At 36.9% G+C, this 19290-nt stretch overlaps 1 protein-coding gene across 2 annotated transcripts in view; it reads right to left on the bottom strand.

The window, feature by feature from the left end:
• The window catches only part of CERT1 (ceramide transporter 1), a 68589-nt gene that overhangs the window by 28131 nt on the left and 21168 nt on the right, over positions 1-19290 (bottom strand). For both annotated transcript variants that reach the window (XM_048931040.1, XM_048931041.1), the window contains exon 3: positions 15756-15872. In XM_048931040.1, coding sequence (XP_048786997.1) covers positions 15756-15872 — 117 coding nt within the window. The remainder of the gene's footprint in view (positions 1-15755; positions 15873-19290) is intronic.

Below are 19290 nucleotides of genomic sequence, written 5' to 3'. Positions count from 1 at the left end.
GAAAGAAGGGAAAACATTTCAGTAGGATATGACTTCATGAACAGATTAATTTTAAAATGTAGTAAAAAATATCCAATGTATTGCAGCCAGGATTTTAATGATGAAGAGCAGACGTATTCTGATGTTTTCTCTTTCAAGTGAGAAAGGCACACGTGTGAAAAAATGAGAGATTTAATTTTAGTAAGTGAATTTTTATAACGTTCATACCTGAAGAATTAATTGAGGTCCATTTTAACAGTACTTCTATAGACCTTAGAAAATAAATCCCGGAAGTAGAAAGCCTTGTGACTTACACTGGCTTTAATTCTTTTCTTCTAACATTACCCTTATATTAATGTCCATTTGAATTAATTCACAAAATAAAAGCTGAGTGGAAAAAAAAAACCTAACTCCAACCTGCCTAATTATTCAAGCTTGATTTTTTAAAAAGATATCTTCTCAGCAGTACATTTGACAATAATCTGTGCTTATCACTAAGCAGTTTATTGATTTATCAGTATTTAACACAAGGCAGCAATCTATAAGCTTGCAAACCATGCAAACTCAAAGCTGTAACACAAAAAAGCATTTAGACAGCTCTAGCTCTTTGCAACCAAGAAGCAAGCACACTGAATAGCACAACATGAATCTGAAATCTCTGCATTTATAGATGGCATTCACAAAACTAAAATATTTTATTATGTTTTAATAAATGAAGGGAAAGAGAAATCAAGACTAAGAATAGTTATTCATAAGGAGAAAGAGAAAATAAGCATTGCTTTATCACTGATGCAGAAACAAGTCATCCAGCTCACAGCAGGCACATGCGAGCAGATTAACACAAACAATGAAAGCATGCACCATGCAAAGCCCCACCATTCTACTACCGCAACATCTAAACGAGAGCAGGTCACTGCCGCATTTATGTCTTGCAAAGCAGAACATCATTAACTATTCACTGCAGAAATGCACAATTACATTGAGAAGAGGAATCTTGACACAAGCTTCTTCTGTTCATACAATTTTTAATTTCCCAGAGTAAAAAATCAGAAAAATGAGTAGAGTCCATACGATAGTACTAAGAGTCTCTGTTTGAAAACAAAAATAACTCAGAGAAATAGTACTGATTCATAGCACCAAATGCTGCGGCGAAATTACCATGCTCAGTTTACAGATGCAGTTCTTTGGAATTCCATGCATGCATCATAGATTTAGATGCACTAAAACTGGCATTGGTAAGTACAGCAACAGCTTCGGCTTTCTAAGATGCTGCACAAAATCCAGTAATCCTTCCAAAATGTTTTTTCATTATGACAGGCGAGAGGAAAGAGTCACATTAACCAGAGCTTCATGTGATTCTTTACCGGAACAGGAGCTGCTATGAGCAACAAAGCAAGGCATCAGAAGTGCTGTTTTCAGTAAAACCGTTAAGTATTCACAGAATCATATTGTAGATTTCCATTCTAGCTCACACTGATCCGCAAGTTAAGGGTTTCCTAAAGTGGGTCAGTAATCCTCTGGAATAAAGCACAGACTTGCAGAAAAGCTCCTCCACTTAAAGATCAAATAAAGCAAATTAAGGTCCCACGTCTTGAAGAATTATTTTGATCATGCCTTTTTTAATACACGTGAACTGCTTCACTGTATGTTTGTCCACAAAGGCAGTTATTTTCAGCTACCAGCATAAATTATTTAATATTTTACATAACGCACGCAGCTCCTCCCTCTGAGACATAAGACTCAGCCTAGGAGGTGATGAAACAGACATTAAGATATAGCAACCGTAATCATCTTTTCTGCAGTATTTTTGAAAAAATACCACTGAAACATTTAAAAGATAATGCCACAGTAACTAAAAAAAAAAAAACGTCTGCAAGAAAACGAGAAATGTGAAAGAGCTGGAAGATAATATGAAGGATTTGGCATAGACTAAGCAGAACAGGTCTTCTGTCAAACACGCATGATCCAAGGGTGATTTTCCAACTAACTGAATATTTCAGCACGTACTTAAAGAAAGAAATGGCACTGCTAACATGACCCAAGGAAAGAGTGCATAAGAACTAAAGGCACTTTGGGACGCATTTCTGTATATGGAAGTTGAAACAATAATTAACACACATCTGCTTTATGAGTTGTTTTACAGGCTCTGGCAATGGAAATTTAAGGTACTGAAAGCCGGGTGGCTATTAGTCAGCAGGAAGACAAAGACAGGAATGTCACAATCCAGGTCACAGCAGTTTACAGCCCTCCTGAACACAGTGCAGTAGACTATTAAGAAAGGTTAAAAAGCAGAAAATGTTCCAAAGTGAACTTTCTTCACACGTGCAAAAACAGGAAAAGAAATATAGACTTTTTGCTCTTAACAGTGATAAACACCACAATTCTAAATAAGCATCTTAAATGCCCAAGACCAATAGAAATTCTGAGTTGGAGAATATGTATAAAAAGGAAACTGATAAAAAATAGACACTATAGCTATAGTACAGCATTGAGATTATGGTAAACATTGTAACAGCTTGCTTAGTCTAACTAACAACATCTTTTGGGTCATTACTACTCAAACTCTGTATAGTTTTGGTAAGTCACTGTATGCTTTCATGAACAATGGGCATCTTTAGCAGCAGCCAAAGCTATACTGATGTAAAGGTTAATAAGTCCCGGAACCACAAACTATTGCAGGTTTGAAAATATAAGGCTGACAAAGAGGCAATCAAAGGCAAATAATTTGACTTCAACAAGTCTTTATCCATGTAGTTCACACCCCTGTTTAATTACATGGATGTATACTGCTTTTCCATTAGTTTTTTTAACTGCTATTTTGCACTTGAAGCCAATTCACTAAATATTATTCAGCAGCTTTAAAGGCTGAAATTCCAGATCAGATTAACAGGGTGGAACACGTGATCCAAGCAGATAGGAACAGGCAGGATGCAGAGGAGACATCATGGCGTCTACAGAGTGTGAGCAACAGAAAGACTTTGAGATTTTGCTTCTTAGATCTAGGATCACTGAAGAAGAGCATGACCTCCCTGAGCAAAAGAGTAAAAGACCAAGCTGACAGTAACTGCTTCCCCTTATTTGCTGACTTAGAAGTAAAATTAATGCATCTTGTACTGCTGGGCCACCAGGTTATATGAAGAAAGGGCAAGAATGACATTTGCCTCTCTTGTGAATCCGGGCTATCAGGAAATAGACAAGATTTGTAGAGCTAAACAAGAACCAGCCATCTCTGTTCTGTTATTAAGCACTGCCATAAAAAGCACTGATGCTCTGGTTTAGGTTCCCAATAAGCAGGAGAACATTTTTGGACTTGCTTTAAGACTTTGAAAGGCAGCTTTCCCTCTGCCAAGTGGGTGACATCTCTCTGTGCTATGCTGAGACATAGCTTGGAGTAACCTGGCCAATACTGATAGGTGAGAACTCAACCACTTAGTGTCCTGACAGGATCTACAGACATCTCAAAAAGCCTTACAGAGATACTGAACAAACGTACAGATATGCATAAAGCTCATCATGCTAATCAATAAGCAGATATCCTATTAAACCCTTCTGGAAAAACAAAAATATCATTTATTCTGTTACTCATCTTCTTCAGCTGCCACTGCCACAGACAGAAACAGAACTATTTTCCTTCTATTCTCTTTTCAGTCACCTAGATATCAGAATAAAAATCTCTATTAAATGCTTGGCATACTCTAGAGTATGTAGAAAGTAGCAGATACTTGAAGAAGAACTGGTAAAGATGTAAAGTCCAAATTAAGTCTAAAAGAGGATTCAAGAAGAATCAGTTCTACACCCAAAGAGAAACTATATCAACTATAGCTATAATTATAAACTATAGCTATAATAATGTGTTCAGTTTAAACTGCAATTTTATCTGTCGTTTGGGAAAAGGTGGAGAAAATTTTAAATAGAGCTAGTCTTGCATTCTTAAACCAACAAACCTGGTCAGTTTTTCCTTGGTTTTCAAAACCTGTTCCTTATTCTTCCCATTTCCTTTTTGCTATAGTACTCAGTTCTCACTATTCAATTCCCTCACTCCTTTCAAATTACCAAAGAAGGTTTACTGTACTAATTGCTGACTTGCATAAAGTTTATACAAACTTAAAGACTTCTTGGGACGGAGTCTTTTCCTCATGTTCCTGACAAAATTTCAGATTCCTGAAATTGGCCAGGGCTGAAGCTGTATAAAGGCAACCTATTTGTATCAAAATAATGGTTATTTAGAAACAAAGCCCAGTCTGCACTAAAATTTCTTTATTCACACAGAATCCTAGCATTTCCTACCATTACCATTTTACACAGAATCAATTTCCCAGAATAAGAATTTTTAAGTCTAAACTAACTAGGCAAAAACTGTCAGATGATATTTATTTATTTTCAGAAGACTAACACACCAGCTGGAAAGTAGCAATGATAAAGTTCTGAAAGACTAACTATACTAAAAAAAGAATAGTTCTACATAACATGAAGAGTTTGTAAGAAACATTTGTAATATTTTAAGATCCTAAGCTTACAAAAGGCTGCTTCTCGTGCACCAAGAAGAAAGCAAATTAAAGGATTTATGTACTGACTGATTTTTATCAGTATACAATAGATGTAATGACAGTTCAAGAAGATAAAGATGAATAGGTTTACAGGGACTAGCATTTCTTGATTCTGCCATTCTGATATTAGCCTATAGGCCAAAAGCAAGTCTGACATAACAAATGCAGAATGCTGAAGTGATAATTCATCTTAGCTCGTCAAGTAGTTAGACATAACACCTAACCTAACCTCAGACACAGAAGAGCAAAACATTCACATAGTGCAGCTCTCAACTGTTTTTGAAGGCTCAAAATACTTTGGAAAAAAATTTAGATTATGCTAAGGTCTCTGTATGATTAAGTTTCAGGTAAGGCACATGTCTGAATATCTACAAGGATAAAAACTTGTCTCCAAAAGCTATTGAATCACCAACCTGAAGCATGGGAGTATGTATTTCTACTACAAAATAACATATACACTCTGCATTTAACAAGGCAGACTGGGCGAACTATTCCCATCCACCTCATAATATTTCAGACTGAGCTTATTTAAGATACACTTTTGAAAAACACATCAGTTAATCTCCAAGTCGATATCCTTTGTATCCACTAGAGGGAACTAAAGAAAAGCAAACAGATACATCTAAAGGTTACTATTGGTCAAAGTCCAACAGTAACCCTTATCCTGTTTCTGCCTCAGTCCCTGTGCATACAAACCTCCTTTTCTTGGCAGACAATTAAAAACAGAGCACTTTTACCTTTAGCCTTTATAATTACACTTCAAACACACGGCTACATAAAGTTCTCAGTACAAAAGAAGTAATGACGTCTATTGCTAGAAGAGTGACAATACATGAGAAGTTACACATTACATTTTGGAGGAGATTAATGAAATTATAAAATGTCTCTCAATTATTAATTTCAAAACAATGAAACAACATGATTACTTCCAGTTAAGATCGTCCAAAGTTATCAGCACAAAATTAAGCTCTCTGGCACATTTAGACATAAATTTCTTAAAAGCTCATCTATTTAAGCACAGAGGCTCAGAATAACTTCACAATTAGTATGTCACTTAATACGTGACGTACAGAAAATGGTACAGCTCTGCCTCAAGGACTCATGACCAAGTAGAAGAGATTCACATTCAGCTGCTCTGCCATTAGTCTGCAGCTGTCAAACACAGCTTACTGTGAGAGAATAAGCTTCATATACTATGTAATAACACGCACAGGCTGTGTTCACAAATAGCGTATGTAGTAAGTAGGCTCTCACCAAACTAGTTTTCCCTGTATGTATATGAACTTTGAAAAGTAGCAAAAGAAACAGACTGCTGGTTAAACCCTTCCAAACTCATAATAAGGCATGGAATAGTGATACAGGGATACTTCATTTGTAATAACTCATTTACTCTATCCACAAGACAAACTTAAGCAGGTTTAGGGATGTTTGTAAGGCTGTTCTATGCAATGAAAGTTTCAGAATTCTAGTATTTGATAGTTTAAAATGTGATCAGACTTTACACACAATGTCAGTACACGTATCAGTAAAAATACTAAACACAACTTAATCTGTCAATACAAAAGCACCCCACACACTACAGTGACCTATTTGTGTGAAAAGATGATGTTTTTCCTTGCTGCAAGACAACTCCCTCTGTGCAGACAATAAGAAGCACAACTTCAAATACAGCACAGGTCTCCACAATAAGCAGACCTACCCTGCCCTTGCAGAAAAACTTGAGAACTTGCTGGAGAAACAAAAGGCTACTTCTAATGCACAAGGAAGAAAGAAGACCAAAGGATTTATTTACCAAAATGCTCAGGACTTCAAAAGTAAACATTATGACTCATTTAATTCAGGGGTGTAATACTGTTGGCCATTGTTAGGTTGCACATTAGGCTGCATGCATGTTTTTTTTTTTTTTGCTTGTCTTCCAGAGGGGTAAAAAAAACTTTGCGTAAGACCAGAACAGATGCCAGTATAGTGCTGAACACCAAAATAAAAATCTGCCCACAGAAAATATCAGCTAGAGAACAGCGTATTGCTGATAAAAATGAGCAGTTAGTAGCTTGTCATGACTCAGCCTCCTTGTAGTGATTAACTGTCTCATTTCATTACAGCACCATTGTGCTCTAAGCCATCAGAGCTCTTTCTGCAAGAACTTGTGCCTTAACTGCACTACAGTTCCTTGTCCATTCTCCACAGCATTGACAGAACGCATGCTGCCACAGGATCTTCACACAGATCTACATATATATTTGACTGCTCAGGCACAGAAAAGCACTAGCCAGAGAAATGGCAGAAAAGTGGAGCTATGGTGCTGTCGTCCAAAAGTGCTCAACTCAAACAGGCTCCAGAGTCTAAGACAGTAGAACAAAACTTTGCAGACTGCCTGCGTATCACAGAAGAAGAACTTTTCCCCAAACATTGTGTAGTGAAGCACTGCAGATCAATATGTCTGGCAGCAAGCCCTTTCAGTCAGCTGACACAAGTTTGTTTCTAATTGCAGACTCAGGTCACATGCTGCACTTTCTTTTCACGTGACCAAACCCAAATACATAAGGGACCAAGGTTTTCTCCAGGTGCACAGAGAAACACCTGTCTACTCACGTGGATATTCCAGAAACAGAAGCAATGTACGACTGGTATTGCCAGCTACTGACGCAAGTTATGGGAATGAGCTGAGAAGAAGCCATGGTGGTTGCTCCTCAAGAATTAGAGCAACTGCTAGCCACAAAAGTCTCTGAAGTATAGTTATATCTAATTTAGCTAAGTCCTATGTGTAGCTTGATTAGATTACAGTAAATGTAATCTAATTTGCTGTTGTTTACCTTCATACTTTCTTTTTCCATTTCAAACAGGTAGGTTTGCCTACTGTTTCCTTAAACCTGCTGAACACCACACACTATATGATACACATTTTATTTTTATTTCCCGCTTAACCACAGTTCAGCATATTTGGGGGTAGGTATAAGCAAGAATGGGAATAAGTATATGCTATATCTTAGAACAGTGTATGAAAAGGAAAAACTTAAAGGAGACAGGGTTAAACCAGATCCCACATTTAAGAAACCCAAAAATCTGCAAATTTGAGGCAGTAAAATTTTGCTGTTCATTAAAAAAAAAATATCATTTTGAAATAGGAATGGCAATTCCTTTCAGTGTGAAGTAGAAAATATAGCATGAACAATATTGATTTAACTGCTATGTAAGGAATGTGGATTTATCACAGAATCAGAGTAATAGAGGTCACAGGGTTTGTCTAGTCCCACCTTCTGCTCAGAGCAAGTTCCGTTACACTTCCAAGTCTCCACCCTACAAGGAAGTATTCTTCTGAGAACTACAGTATCTACTCCTAAAGCCAAAGTGACTGTTATGAAACATAACTGGAACACACAAGCAGAGACTGGGTTGGTTGAAGTGAAACAATCTATTTTGTTTATAATTAATCAAGTGTGTGAGTCTGGAATTAAAGCTTTAGTCAAGCTTAAAGGAGTTTCAACTGCAAGCATTTATCGATAAAGCTGCAACTTACAGCTACTGTTGGAATACAAACCCAAGGGTGGCAAGAAAGGCAAGAACTATTTTTTTTCCTTCTCTGAAAGGGAAGTTTCAACAGTCTGTAACTGACAACAGTTAAGCTTACTGCAGCTTATGCTTATGTAGTCAACTGAAACTGCTGATTCACTTTCCACTGAAGTCTTCTTTCAGGAAATAGACTATGACTAGCAGTAAATGTACTTTGCAAGTTTTGTAACATGAATACAAATAACATTGCTTGTCACTTAAGAGCTCCTGCTGATACCAGTGCTAAAATAATGGAATCTGTCAGAAATATGCAATATTGATTTCCCTCCTTGAAAGGGTATACTTGATTCAATTCTGAATAAACACTTTTGTAATTTCTACTAAGTATTAATACATCTCATCTTTCCCTAAAAGCATGGTTTCCCTATAACAAGTTTCACTTTCAGTGTTACAATGTATATGAGGACAAGTGCCTATCAGTTTATCAGCACCAGCCATCCTCTTAAACCAGCAACACGAGGTAATTACCAAATCCTCCCAAGTTATTTCAGATCATGGAGACACAAGAAGGAGGGATGGACACCTCTACATTCTCCTTCCTGCCCAAGCCTCAACATGTTGTTAAGCCTGTATTCATATCTATCAATGTATCTGACAATAATATTTAGCTCCTAGTATTTTAAAGCATCTCTTCTTCCCCCACTTTGAATAGCTATGTTCAAGATATCAGAATTCTGATTCCTCTGCAGAAAGTCCATTCATCTAAATGACACTGTAGGGAGCAAATGCATACTTTGAAGCATTATCTATTCTCACAGATTTTTTTTCTATTCTTCTACAGTGTCAAACGTATCAGAAGAATTAACTTCAAAGCTTCCAATTAGGGTAAGTGGACAATGAACTTATACAAGCAGAAGATGCCAAGTCTTGTCATTGTTTCTAAAAGAAACAACAAAAAAAGAATTTTTATTTTTATTTTTATTTTTATTTTTTGAAGGACCAGAGGGGAAAGAGGGAGGCAAAAGAACCAAAAAGTCACAGACAAACTGATTTGAAGTTCCCTCTACTGAATGTTCACAAATATATACCCACTGCTACTGGAACAGCCACCCATGAGGCTGGCTGAGCAGCACCTATACCCCAGGCTAGGGTGTGATCCTGGTCTGTCAATATCAACTTAATGAGCTTTATATAATGAAAAGTTCCCTGCTCACCGAAAACATCCCTTGCAATGTCTTTTTAGAAATAATAATAAGAATAATAATAAACACAACAAAACCCCCTGAATTTGGTAGGTAGGAAGCATATAGAGCATCTAGGACTCTTCTATTAAACTGTTAACACATGGTGTTGTTTAAGCTGATGAGTAATGATTCTGAGTAAACAGTAAGTAGATGCATTTGGCAAGTGCCAACTTTAACTGTTTCTTACTCACTACTTCCACATTTCAGTCTCTACTTTCTGTTCTAGTACAAAGACAAACACCTGCCCTGATTTGAAGGGAGAACTTGACGAAAATGAAGTTTGACACAGGTCTCTCAACGAACAATGTTTTCAGGGAGATTGTACAGAAAGGTTCTGCTGCTGCCACAGAGAAAGAGTAGAGCTATTCTGCTAGATACATGCACTGGCATTTCCCTGATTTCTAAGAAATGAAAGTATGCCCCATCAATATTACTTACTACAGCTGTTTTTACAAAATAAATCAATAACACCTGTCTTATCAGCAGAATTCTCGTTTACAGAATGAGAGTGTTTATTTACTGCACAGCCAGCTGCATGGTTGGTGCACAAGCTTTCCCTAGTTCTTGTCACCTTAGGCATTAGACTGAGCACCACACTTATTTTAATGATATACACCACCTTACATTAAATAACATTACAAAAATAGACTGACAATCTTAACACCTTAGCAGCAGCATTACAGCTTTTACTGTTATTTGATATTATGTTAGCATTTTTGAAATGTTTGCTTTCACTTCACATTGCACTCATGAGGCAATGCTTTGCCAATGTGCATTCTGGCCTGTAATTTTCAAGCACTCTTTAGATACTCTTCCAGGCATTTCAGAACACCCTGGTTCAAAGTTATCTGGCTGTAGTCTAACCTTTTTACACACGAATCTTCAGCCAACTCATGTGTTTAGCTAATTCAAGGGAATAAGCGGAGTTTAATAAATTCTCAATTAAGTTCACTGCTGTTTGAGGGCAGGAGATTCAAAGGAGAGTTCAGGAGCCCACTAAGATTACAAAGACTATTACTTAATGTTCAGACAAGATGGAGGAGAAAACTTTAATTAGGAACATATGGCCAACAGTGATCACAGCTCTAATGGACACAAAGATTTAAGACAGTCTTAAGTTCATACATGTACACAGCTGCTGGTAAGAAGCTCGCATAAGAACAGCACACAAACTCAGCACGATACTGCTAAGTGACGGAGTCTTTCATTACTCAGTCAGCCACCATTCTCACCATTTGCTAGAAAATATTAGATTAACAAGAATCATTGCTTCAGAAACAGAACTGTACCCAAGCAGCACAAACATTTGTTTCTGGAATAAAGCCAAAATCAGAGACAATGTATTTCAAAAAATATAAGGTGATGGAACAGCAGCAGGATGGAACAACAGCAGATGGAACAACAGATTTATATGGTACAATTTCTTGGTTCTACTTGCACAAATACAGCACAACTAACAATCTACAGATTTAAAGATAAACAGTAATGAGGCTGTGAGCCACTAACTAAGTGAAAAAAACATGGTGTTGCAAAACAATATAGTCTACAAGACCCACAGAATAATCCTACATTCTGTTCAACATCTGTAAGATCATCATTAAGAACAATGACTCCAGTTTTGGTGCTGTACTTCAGAGAAAGGTAAGAACTGAGTTTGGACGAAACTAATACAAGGAAGAGAGCTGTAAAACAAGTTCATGTAAAGAATGACTGAGGAAAGGGGAGCTATTTAGTCTAATGCAAAAGACAAGAAATGTTAAGCGGAGCAAAAATGATGGAAGTAATCTCTTCCAGAATGACTGTAAGACCTCTTTTAAACAGAACAACTCAGAGCAGATGAGAATGCATGAAGGAAATCCTTCTAACAGCAGAAACAACTTAGTGATCCTATGACCACACAGCGTTACAATACCCAATAGTCTAACTTACTACCACACACAGTATTGAATAATATTAAATGAAAGTCATTCTTAAGGGAGGAATTAATTAATTAATGTTAAGACCCTTAAGAAGTTCTCTTCAGCTTTTTTCTTTTCTGGTACCATACTGGTCAGAGATCACTGAAGAACAAAACATAAAAACCAACATCTACAGCTAAGGGGCTGATGAACTTCAGAAGCTAAAAGTTACTCACAGTTGAAATAACATCTTTCAGCTGGACTTTCCCACTTCAGCCTGAGATTCACACCAAAATCCAAAATAAATAAGCTTATTATTGCAGAGTTCAGAAGATTATTACTGGACCTAACTTTCTGTTTACTTACTAGGGAGTGTTTTGACAAATTTGAGTTTGAAGGGAGGTGTCAAATGTGAACATACAAGGACATAAGTTACATGGTTTATATCAACATACGACTGTGACAGAACTGCAGCAGGACTAGATCTAAGTTACTGTATAAGCCTGAGCAACAATTCATAGTTTTCTTGTTTCAAATTAGCGAACAATGCTTTGGCAACACCTTTCAGCACAGATCCTTACAGTTCATCAGCAAACTGCCTAAAAGTTTAAGTCTGTTAAAAAGAGATTTGAACTTTTTACAGCTTAACACGATCAAGTTTTCAAGTGTCCTCTCAAGCAAGTTCCACTGCTGCTGCCAATCAGAGCCTCAAAAGTACATGGCAAGAGGGAAGGACTTCATCCTGGAGCAATCCTTGCACTTTTACCGTTTCAGAAAACTCCCACCAAGCTTAGCTAGATTTAACCAACTATATAGGGGGCGACCAGTGGGAGATTACTTATAATAATCTCACTAGTAAATAAGTATTTGAGAAATATTATACACTTTGAATGGCTTGAGGACTCCTTTTTAAGAATACCTTATGGGTTATTTGGTTATACTAAAGATGCTTCAAGGGCATATTACACAGAGGTACTCTGGTTTTAGTCACTAGGAGTTTTGCTTTGTATGGTGTTGGACTTAACACTGAACTTTCAAAAACCCTTGCTTTCTTCTCAGAATTCTACCTGCTGGCTTCTCTTCCCGCTTCTAAACAAATCCTCAGCAACTGTTCAACTCTGGTTAGATGAACGTCACAAAACATCATTAACTTAAAAGTCCTGAAATTCAGCAAATTTGCTAAAAATGAGTTAATTTATCCAGATTATGCTCTGAATTGTAATTCTCATTTACCCTGCTGTTATTTATGCTTTGGGAAAGTAATGCAAATTAATAAAGATAAATTTTAATTCAACCAAAACAGAGTGTAAAGAACAAAAATATTAGGTTAGTATGTGAAGGAGTATATGAAGAAGGAAATCTTACTTGTCTATTTATATCAGATTGAACACTTTCATTTTGCTTTCTTGAAGTTCCAGTCAACTGAGGTCCACATCCTCCATGCATAAACCCAGATGTTTTCTCACTTTCTCACATCATACAGCCAACAGTGTTAGAAATTCCATACTCCATTTTAAAACCACCACGTAGAGAGGGAATTAGTCCTTGAATACATTATTTAAGAAGAGGGTAGCTTTTCAAAAACACCAATTCCTTGGTGCTCTTCCACCATTAATATTTTTCCCCCAGAGAAATAAGGAAACCAAGTCTGCTTTTGAGTTCTTTGGCAAAATGCATTGACGTCAGATCTGTCTAAGAAAAGGTCATTAGCCATCTCAGACGTGACAACCTCTCAGGAAAACAGAGAAGCTCCCTCATGAAACACACCCCAACAATCAGATAATTTCCCGCTCTGTGCATTTATCGAAACATTAGCAGAAAGGACTCATGGTTACACGTGAACCATTTTTTCCTCATTTGCCTAACTGCTCTAAAGACTTCCCTTTCCTTCTGTTCCAGGAAATTAATAAGCACTTTACAAGCTATAATTAAAACATTTCATCTGCATTCAAGAGCTTCAGTACAAGAAAAGGCTAATACACTGATAAAAGCAAACAGCAGCAAATTCTAGCACTTTTTATGCTTGAACATTAGATGTTTTACATTTCTCAGCTACCAGCTACTCATTGGTGTTGCAAAGCAGTAAGTTTTTCTAAGTCTACTCACACACAAATTCAAAGTTCATTGTAAATCAGTGTTTTCTCTGTTCAGAACACAATGAAACAGTCAAGTTTCAGTTTCTTTCATACTCTAAAGATAAACAACCTTGTGAAATGCTACAGTAAGTCTCACAAATGTACTTTTGTTAGCAAACAGCTTAAGCAGCCTACAAGAACTACCTACCCACACAGCAAACGACAAAGAGCTTCAAAAACAGAAAAGCACAGTACTCAAGTTAATAAAAATGATTGCTTAGTGCAGGAAATAATTTCCTCTCTCAGTTTTGTTCAAATTATTATGTATCAATTCTAGAACACATTTGTCAAACAAAAGCAAATTTTATTTGCTCACAACAGCTTCTAAGGGACTTTTGCTTGAGTTTTATTAATCTGATCAGGACAATTGCTTCAGAAAATTTAGGAGTAAGTAGATAAAACTCAAAACTTTTCAGCAAAATGAAATACTTTGCCTCATAAAAGTTCATCTCCTATTCTCCATCAGGTGTTCTCATAGAAACCTGCTAAAACAACTGAAGAAAAATTGAAGGATGGATGAAATTCATTGAAACTAGCAATCATTGAAGTCTTTCTCATTCAAACTGAAAAGGAAATGGGACAAGCTTCCAGGTTGTGAATGTTACATTTTTCCTACAAAGTATATACTTTCTCTACAAAGATATATGCACATTATAGGAAAATAGAGTGCTAACCATTTAATTATGAAAACATTTTATTGAAACAAGAATTCAGACATATGCTCTCCAATAAGCATTAGTAGACTAAAAGCTAGATTTAGATGTGTGTTTTAACTGGACCAAACACCTACTATGTACATACAAGACATTTCTAAGGCTTCTGGTGTTCAGATTTTACGTATTTTAGTAGGAACAGTTTGAAAAAAAACTGGTGCATGTACACAACACACCTACAACATTCACCCTATGAAGCTGTATGTGTATCATAAAGACAAATAATATTGCACAAGAAGAAAATGAGAATAACATGACTTCCTGAGGTTTGATGACATACTACTGAGTCCAAGCCAGTGTTACAAGACTGTATCACCTTTTACCTTGCTTTGTCTTATGTTCATCAAGTTATTTGCACACTACTAGAAGAGAATACTTTTAAATAATATATTGCTTTAATATATCAAATAGTTTGATCATTTATTTAGAAGTTAGGTGCCATAATATCTCCCACTTCACATAAGAATGACAACAAATGCTATTTGCCTTGAGCAGCAAGCAGTCTAGACTAAAAAGGAATATGCAGGAAAGTTGACAATACAAACACCACCACCAACAACAAAAAACTCAATGAAAAAAAAAAGAAAAACAAACCAAATAATCTTTTAAATCATTCATGAATGTGTACCCACACTTATGAAGAAACTCCCATGCTTATAAAAGCAGCTTCTGAAACGTCAGCTCTAGGGATGTGTAATTCAACAACTTGTTTGGAGCATCCTCTTGAGATATTTCCTTCAGGTGTTGCAAGATTAACACACTGCAGCATTCTCGTAATAAGCATACCCACAGATTAGCTATTGTTTTTTTTTCACAAGATTAAGGAAAACAATCCTTGTTTTGCAACTTAATTTTGTTTGTTTTCATGTTGTCTGTATCAAAGTGAAAGGAAGATGTCAACCTATAAAAGGACAACTCGCTGAAGGACAGCACTTAAAATTTAAGAGTTTTTACTGCTTATTTTAAATCTTCTCCAAGAAAAGTTGAAAGTTCTCAATTACATACATTCCTTTGAGAAGCTCAAGGTAAAAATACAAGTAAAATATAGGTAAAATTAATTATGTACCTACTTATGTATCTATTTTAATTTATATTCCTGTAGCACTTGTGTAACCCAGATATTGATGTTGTGTTGTACTGGATATTGTAGTTAAACTTAAAAACCTGAGGCAGTGTTTATCTTGTACAGAGTGTATGCCTTGTGCATTATGTTCTTTAAAAATATCTGACCTTCAAGCCCTTTAAGTAAAAAAAAAATAATGGAATTCCAAAGCATAGAACAAGAACACTAAAATGACTGATGATGAGTAGGGTCTTAGAAGACAAGGACACAAGAAACAGCAATCGGATTGAATAAAAGCAGCTAAAACAACAGACATATGAACCATATAAAACCAGAATCATAACCTAAAAGAATGGACTCCAAGACAAAGAAGTTTAACATCTAGGACAGATAACAAACAATTTGGTAATGAGAGAGAATGGACAAAACCATTAAAAAGCCACTTAAATATGATGCAAGTTTTTTCTTTTTTCTAGGTAGAGGAAGGTTCACAGTTGTTAGCTACTACCTATGGAGGGTAAGTAAATAAATTCCACTGGAGTGTATTTAACTCACTTCAAACTTGAACTGTTGTCTGTCACATATAGTTTTAGCACTATCATGGAAGCTTATCACTCTCCACAAGGACCACCAGATCTAACGCGTGAGAAAGAAAATAAGACTTACCTTGTGTTGTTCTATTGCATCTACCCACTGTTGTCTGTGGTCTGGGTCCTGAGCTCGAAGATACCAAACACTATCATTTACACTAATATCAAATCTGCATTCGTCAAAGTCATGGGGCTGTGAAAAAAGGAGTGCAAGAAAAGCTGGAATTAGTAATGTGATCAACAGTATCTTACAGAATATTCTGATAATCAAACACTGTAATTAGCAAATCTTGTCTTTGATTCTAAATGCCATTTTATGCAGCTCTCTCAAATAATAAACTAATGTACACTTTCACAATGAAAAGTGCCTGTTTTCTGAAAAAGAAGCTGAAATGAAAAGCGGGAGACAGGAGCCAAACTGCTGAATATGTACTTATTAAAGAAAAGTTACCACAAAAAGCGTTCTACACAAATACTGACCAACATTTCATACTTCCAAACCAATTTTTTTAGCAACCAGTGGACACAGAACAAAGTACACTACTATTACTGTTCTTTGAAAATTTCGGAGCAAGAGATGAATTCAAGTTATTGCTGTTAGTACTGATTTTAGATGGAAGGCAAACCCACTAAGACAGAACCATAAAAACTGACAACAGCAAAATGACATGGAAGAGGAAAAAAAAAAAGGAAGCTGCTACACCCTCAACCTCCAGCTATTTTTGCCATCTAAGACAAGAATATCAGATAATCAAAAGCAACATTCAATCCTTTCCCATACCACTAATTCAGTGCACCTAAACTTTACAATGAAGACAGACGAGATGTAATGGGGGACAAAATAATCTCATCTGCCTTGCACCTGACATTGTCAAAATAAATCCCTAGCCAACACCCAAGAGAGTACAGCTTCTCCCTTTATTTGAAGTTACCCTTTATAAAGTCTTATTGTTATGGCTGAATACCTTTACTTTTTCTGCTACATGAAAAAAAATTCTGCTAAACGTGAAAATACGTCAGGAAGCAAAAAGGCTCTTAGCTTAAGGCAGGTGATGTGATCCACAAGATCCACAAATTCTTGACCCCAACAACAAGGCTACAAGAATCAACATCCTTCGCAGCATATGAACTAGAGAGATTACAGTATGCTTATCTTGCAGACAGTTAAGGCACTGTACATCAGTCCTGAAACATTCCTCAAACAAAAACCAAAGAGCAATCTCATTTGCTGGTTTCACACAAGAGTCCATAGTGCCAGACAGAATTATTTTCAAAGGATCTGAAAATTAAAAGCTACTTACATATAATACACAATCTTTCCAGTTCAGGTCTACAGGAGGAATAATAAGAGATACAGCAGAAACCAATAATCAAAATCAAACAAAAAGGAGCTCTGAGTTTAACAGGAGTACATGAAAGCTCCTTTTTTTTTTTTTGCAGCTTCATATTTGTTCAAGAATCTGGACCTAAGTTCAAACTAGAAATTTTTACTTCCCAAAGAAAGAACAGCTACTGACAAAACTGACATTGGTGCATTAACTAACTTCTATTAATTACTTAATTAAAGCAGTTTTCAAACCTAATTACGTATGCTGTTTTTACTGAACCCACAGAACAAAAGCACACAAGGGACATCACATTTTCTCATCCAAGGTCATTTTTTTTTCAGAATGCACTTTTTACATGATTATTACAATACATGGGAAATATGTTTATCTGTCTTAGATTAGCAAGTCTGCCATATCAATAGTTTAAGCTTATAAACCTATTCCCAAACACTCTTCTACCAGGCTCTCTTTTGGGGTATTATGCATTTAAAGAAATGGAAGACTTTCCCAGAAACTGTTTGAAAAGCAAACGTACAGGAATTAGCTATCAAAGTTTTTACTTCCATAAGAGTAATCTAATTGATCATTCGAGGCGATCTGGGAGGAGTTAAGAGCAGTAGCATGGCTTATCCGGCTAGAAAGTTTTTAGAAGTGAAAAGCCTGCACTTCCATGCACAACTTCACTGTATAACCTGTCAGAAAGTTTCTCCCTCTCCCTCTAAGCTGAACAACTTTTACTGTAATTTAAGACCATTACCTATTTGCCCTTTTCAAAGGCATATTTATGTATTCTCTTTCTTTGCACAGCAACTCTAAATACATTTGAAAAAATATATATACTTTTCCAGTAAGACATGGTGGGGAAGAGCTTTACTTGACGTTGAGTTACAAACTGAACACCATCCTCCCGGGTCATACATTGAATTTAACGTCTGCAATTAAAAGAGAGGACCATCTGCAAACGAAGTCAAGGTTTGTATTAGGCTTACATGTCAAGGTTTCAGTAGTGGGGAGCCTGCAAGGTTGGCCTCTGTGAGCAAAGCCCAACAGCTGCTCCATATCAGATCACAGTCAGACCCAGCTGCTAGAGAAGGGACCTTGCCCCTGCCATGGTTCAACCATGAGTGATGCTGAGTGTGCTCCGGGAGCGCAAATTTGAGAAAGGTCTCTGCGTGAAGGCACTGGGGCCTACCCTGTTCTGGACACACATGGTTCCACATATGGCCCCAATGGGCTCCACCTGCTAAGCTGGTGGTGTGGCAGTGAAATCACGTAAAGGAAGGGACACTTAGGAAACAAACAAACAAGCTGTGTAGGAGAACCTGGGAGATGAGTGAGGGAACTCAGAGAAATAACCATATGAACATCCAGCTCAGAGAAAGAGGAGGTGCTTCACACACAGGGCAGAGATTTTACTGCAACAACTGGAAGAGATTACAGTACTGCAGATATTTCCCTGTAGCCCATGAGGAGGATGACGGTGGAGCAGAAAGCCACACAGCAGGCCTTGCAGGATCCCATACTGCTGTAGTGAAGTGTGCCTTGAAGGAAGCTGCAGTCTGTCAGATGGACCCGCAGCAAGGCAAGGAAGAAGTGTAAAAGTAAAGGACTTGTAGAAATATGCTGTTATGAACTGACTGCAGCAACCATTCCCATTCTCACCACTGGGAGTGCTGAGAGGGAGCAGAAAAGTTGGCTAAGAAGGAAAAAAGTCGAAATCAAGAAAGGAGAGATAGAGGAAGGGGATTTTTGTTTTATCTGCTTTCTACAAGCCAACTCTGTTTTTAACCGGCTTGAATTTATTTTGCCTGAGCCTTTTGCCCATTATGTTAACTGGTAGGTGGTCCCCCTGTTTTTTTGTCTCAATTCACAAGCTTTTCATCTTATTTTCTCCGTCCCTGCTGTCAAGCAGAGGGAGTGAGAGAGCAGCCAGGCAGGGGGTCTTGCAGCCAGCCAAGTTCAACCCACCACGGTAATCTAGAAAGTCATTATAAGCATAGATTGCGAGTAACTTACTTCTTAGAAAGAACAAGAAGGGACAAGGATTGTTCCAAACTAGAGGTAACATTTTTGCTGCATGTAGTCAAACTTCAAGGAAGGAAGAAATTTCTAAAGGAAAAATACAGGGATGACACTTGTTAAGAGAAAACAACATCATGGCAGGATACAACAAGGAGAATATTTAGAAGAGAGTTGTTCAGGCTGTTCTAAAAAGTGAGTGACGACTCCAGACAGAAATATACTAACTTGATTAAATACTTCTCCTTAGTGTTTAATAGGGCA

Source organism: Lagopus muta, chromosome Z (genome assembly GCF_023343835.1).
Source record: "Lagopus muta isolate bLagMut1 chromosome Z, bLagMut1 primary, whole genome shotgun sequence".
In the NCBI taxonomy this organism is placed as follows: Eukaryota; Metazoa; Chordata; class Aves; order Galliformes; family Phasianidae; genus Lagopus; species Lagopus muta.
Note: the sequence above shows the minus strand (reverse complement) of the source record. Positions and strands in the feature narration are given on the sequence as shown.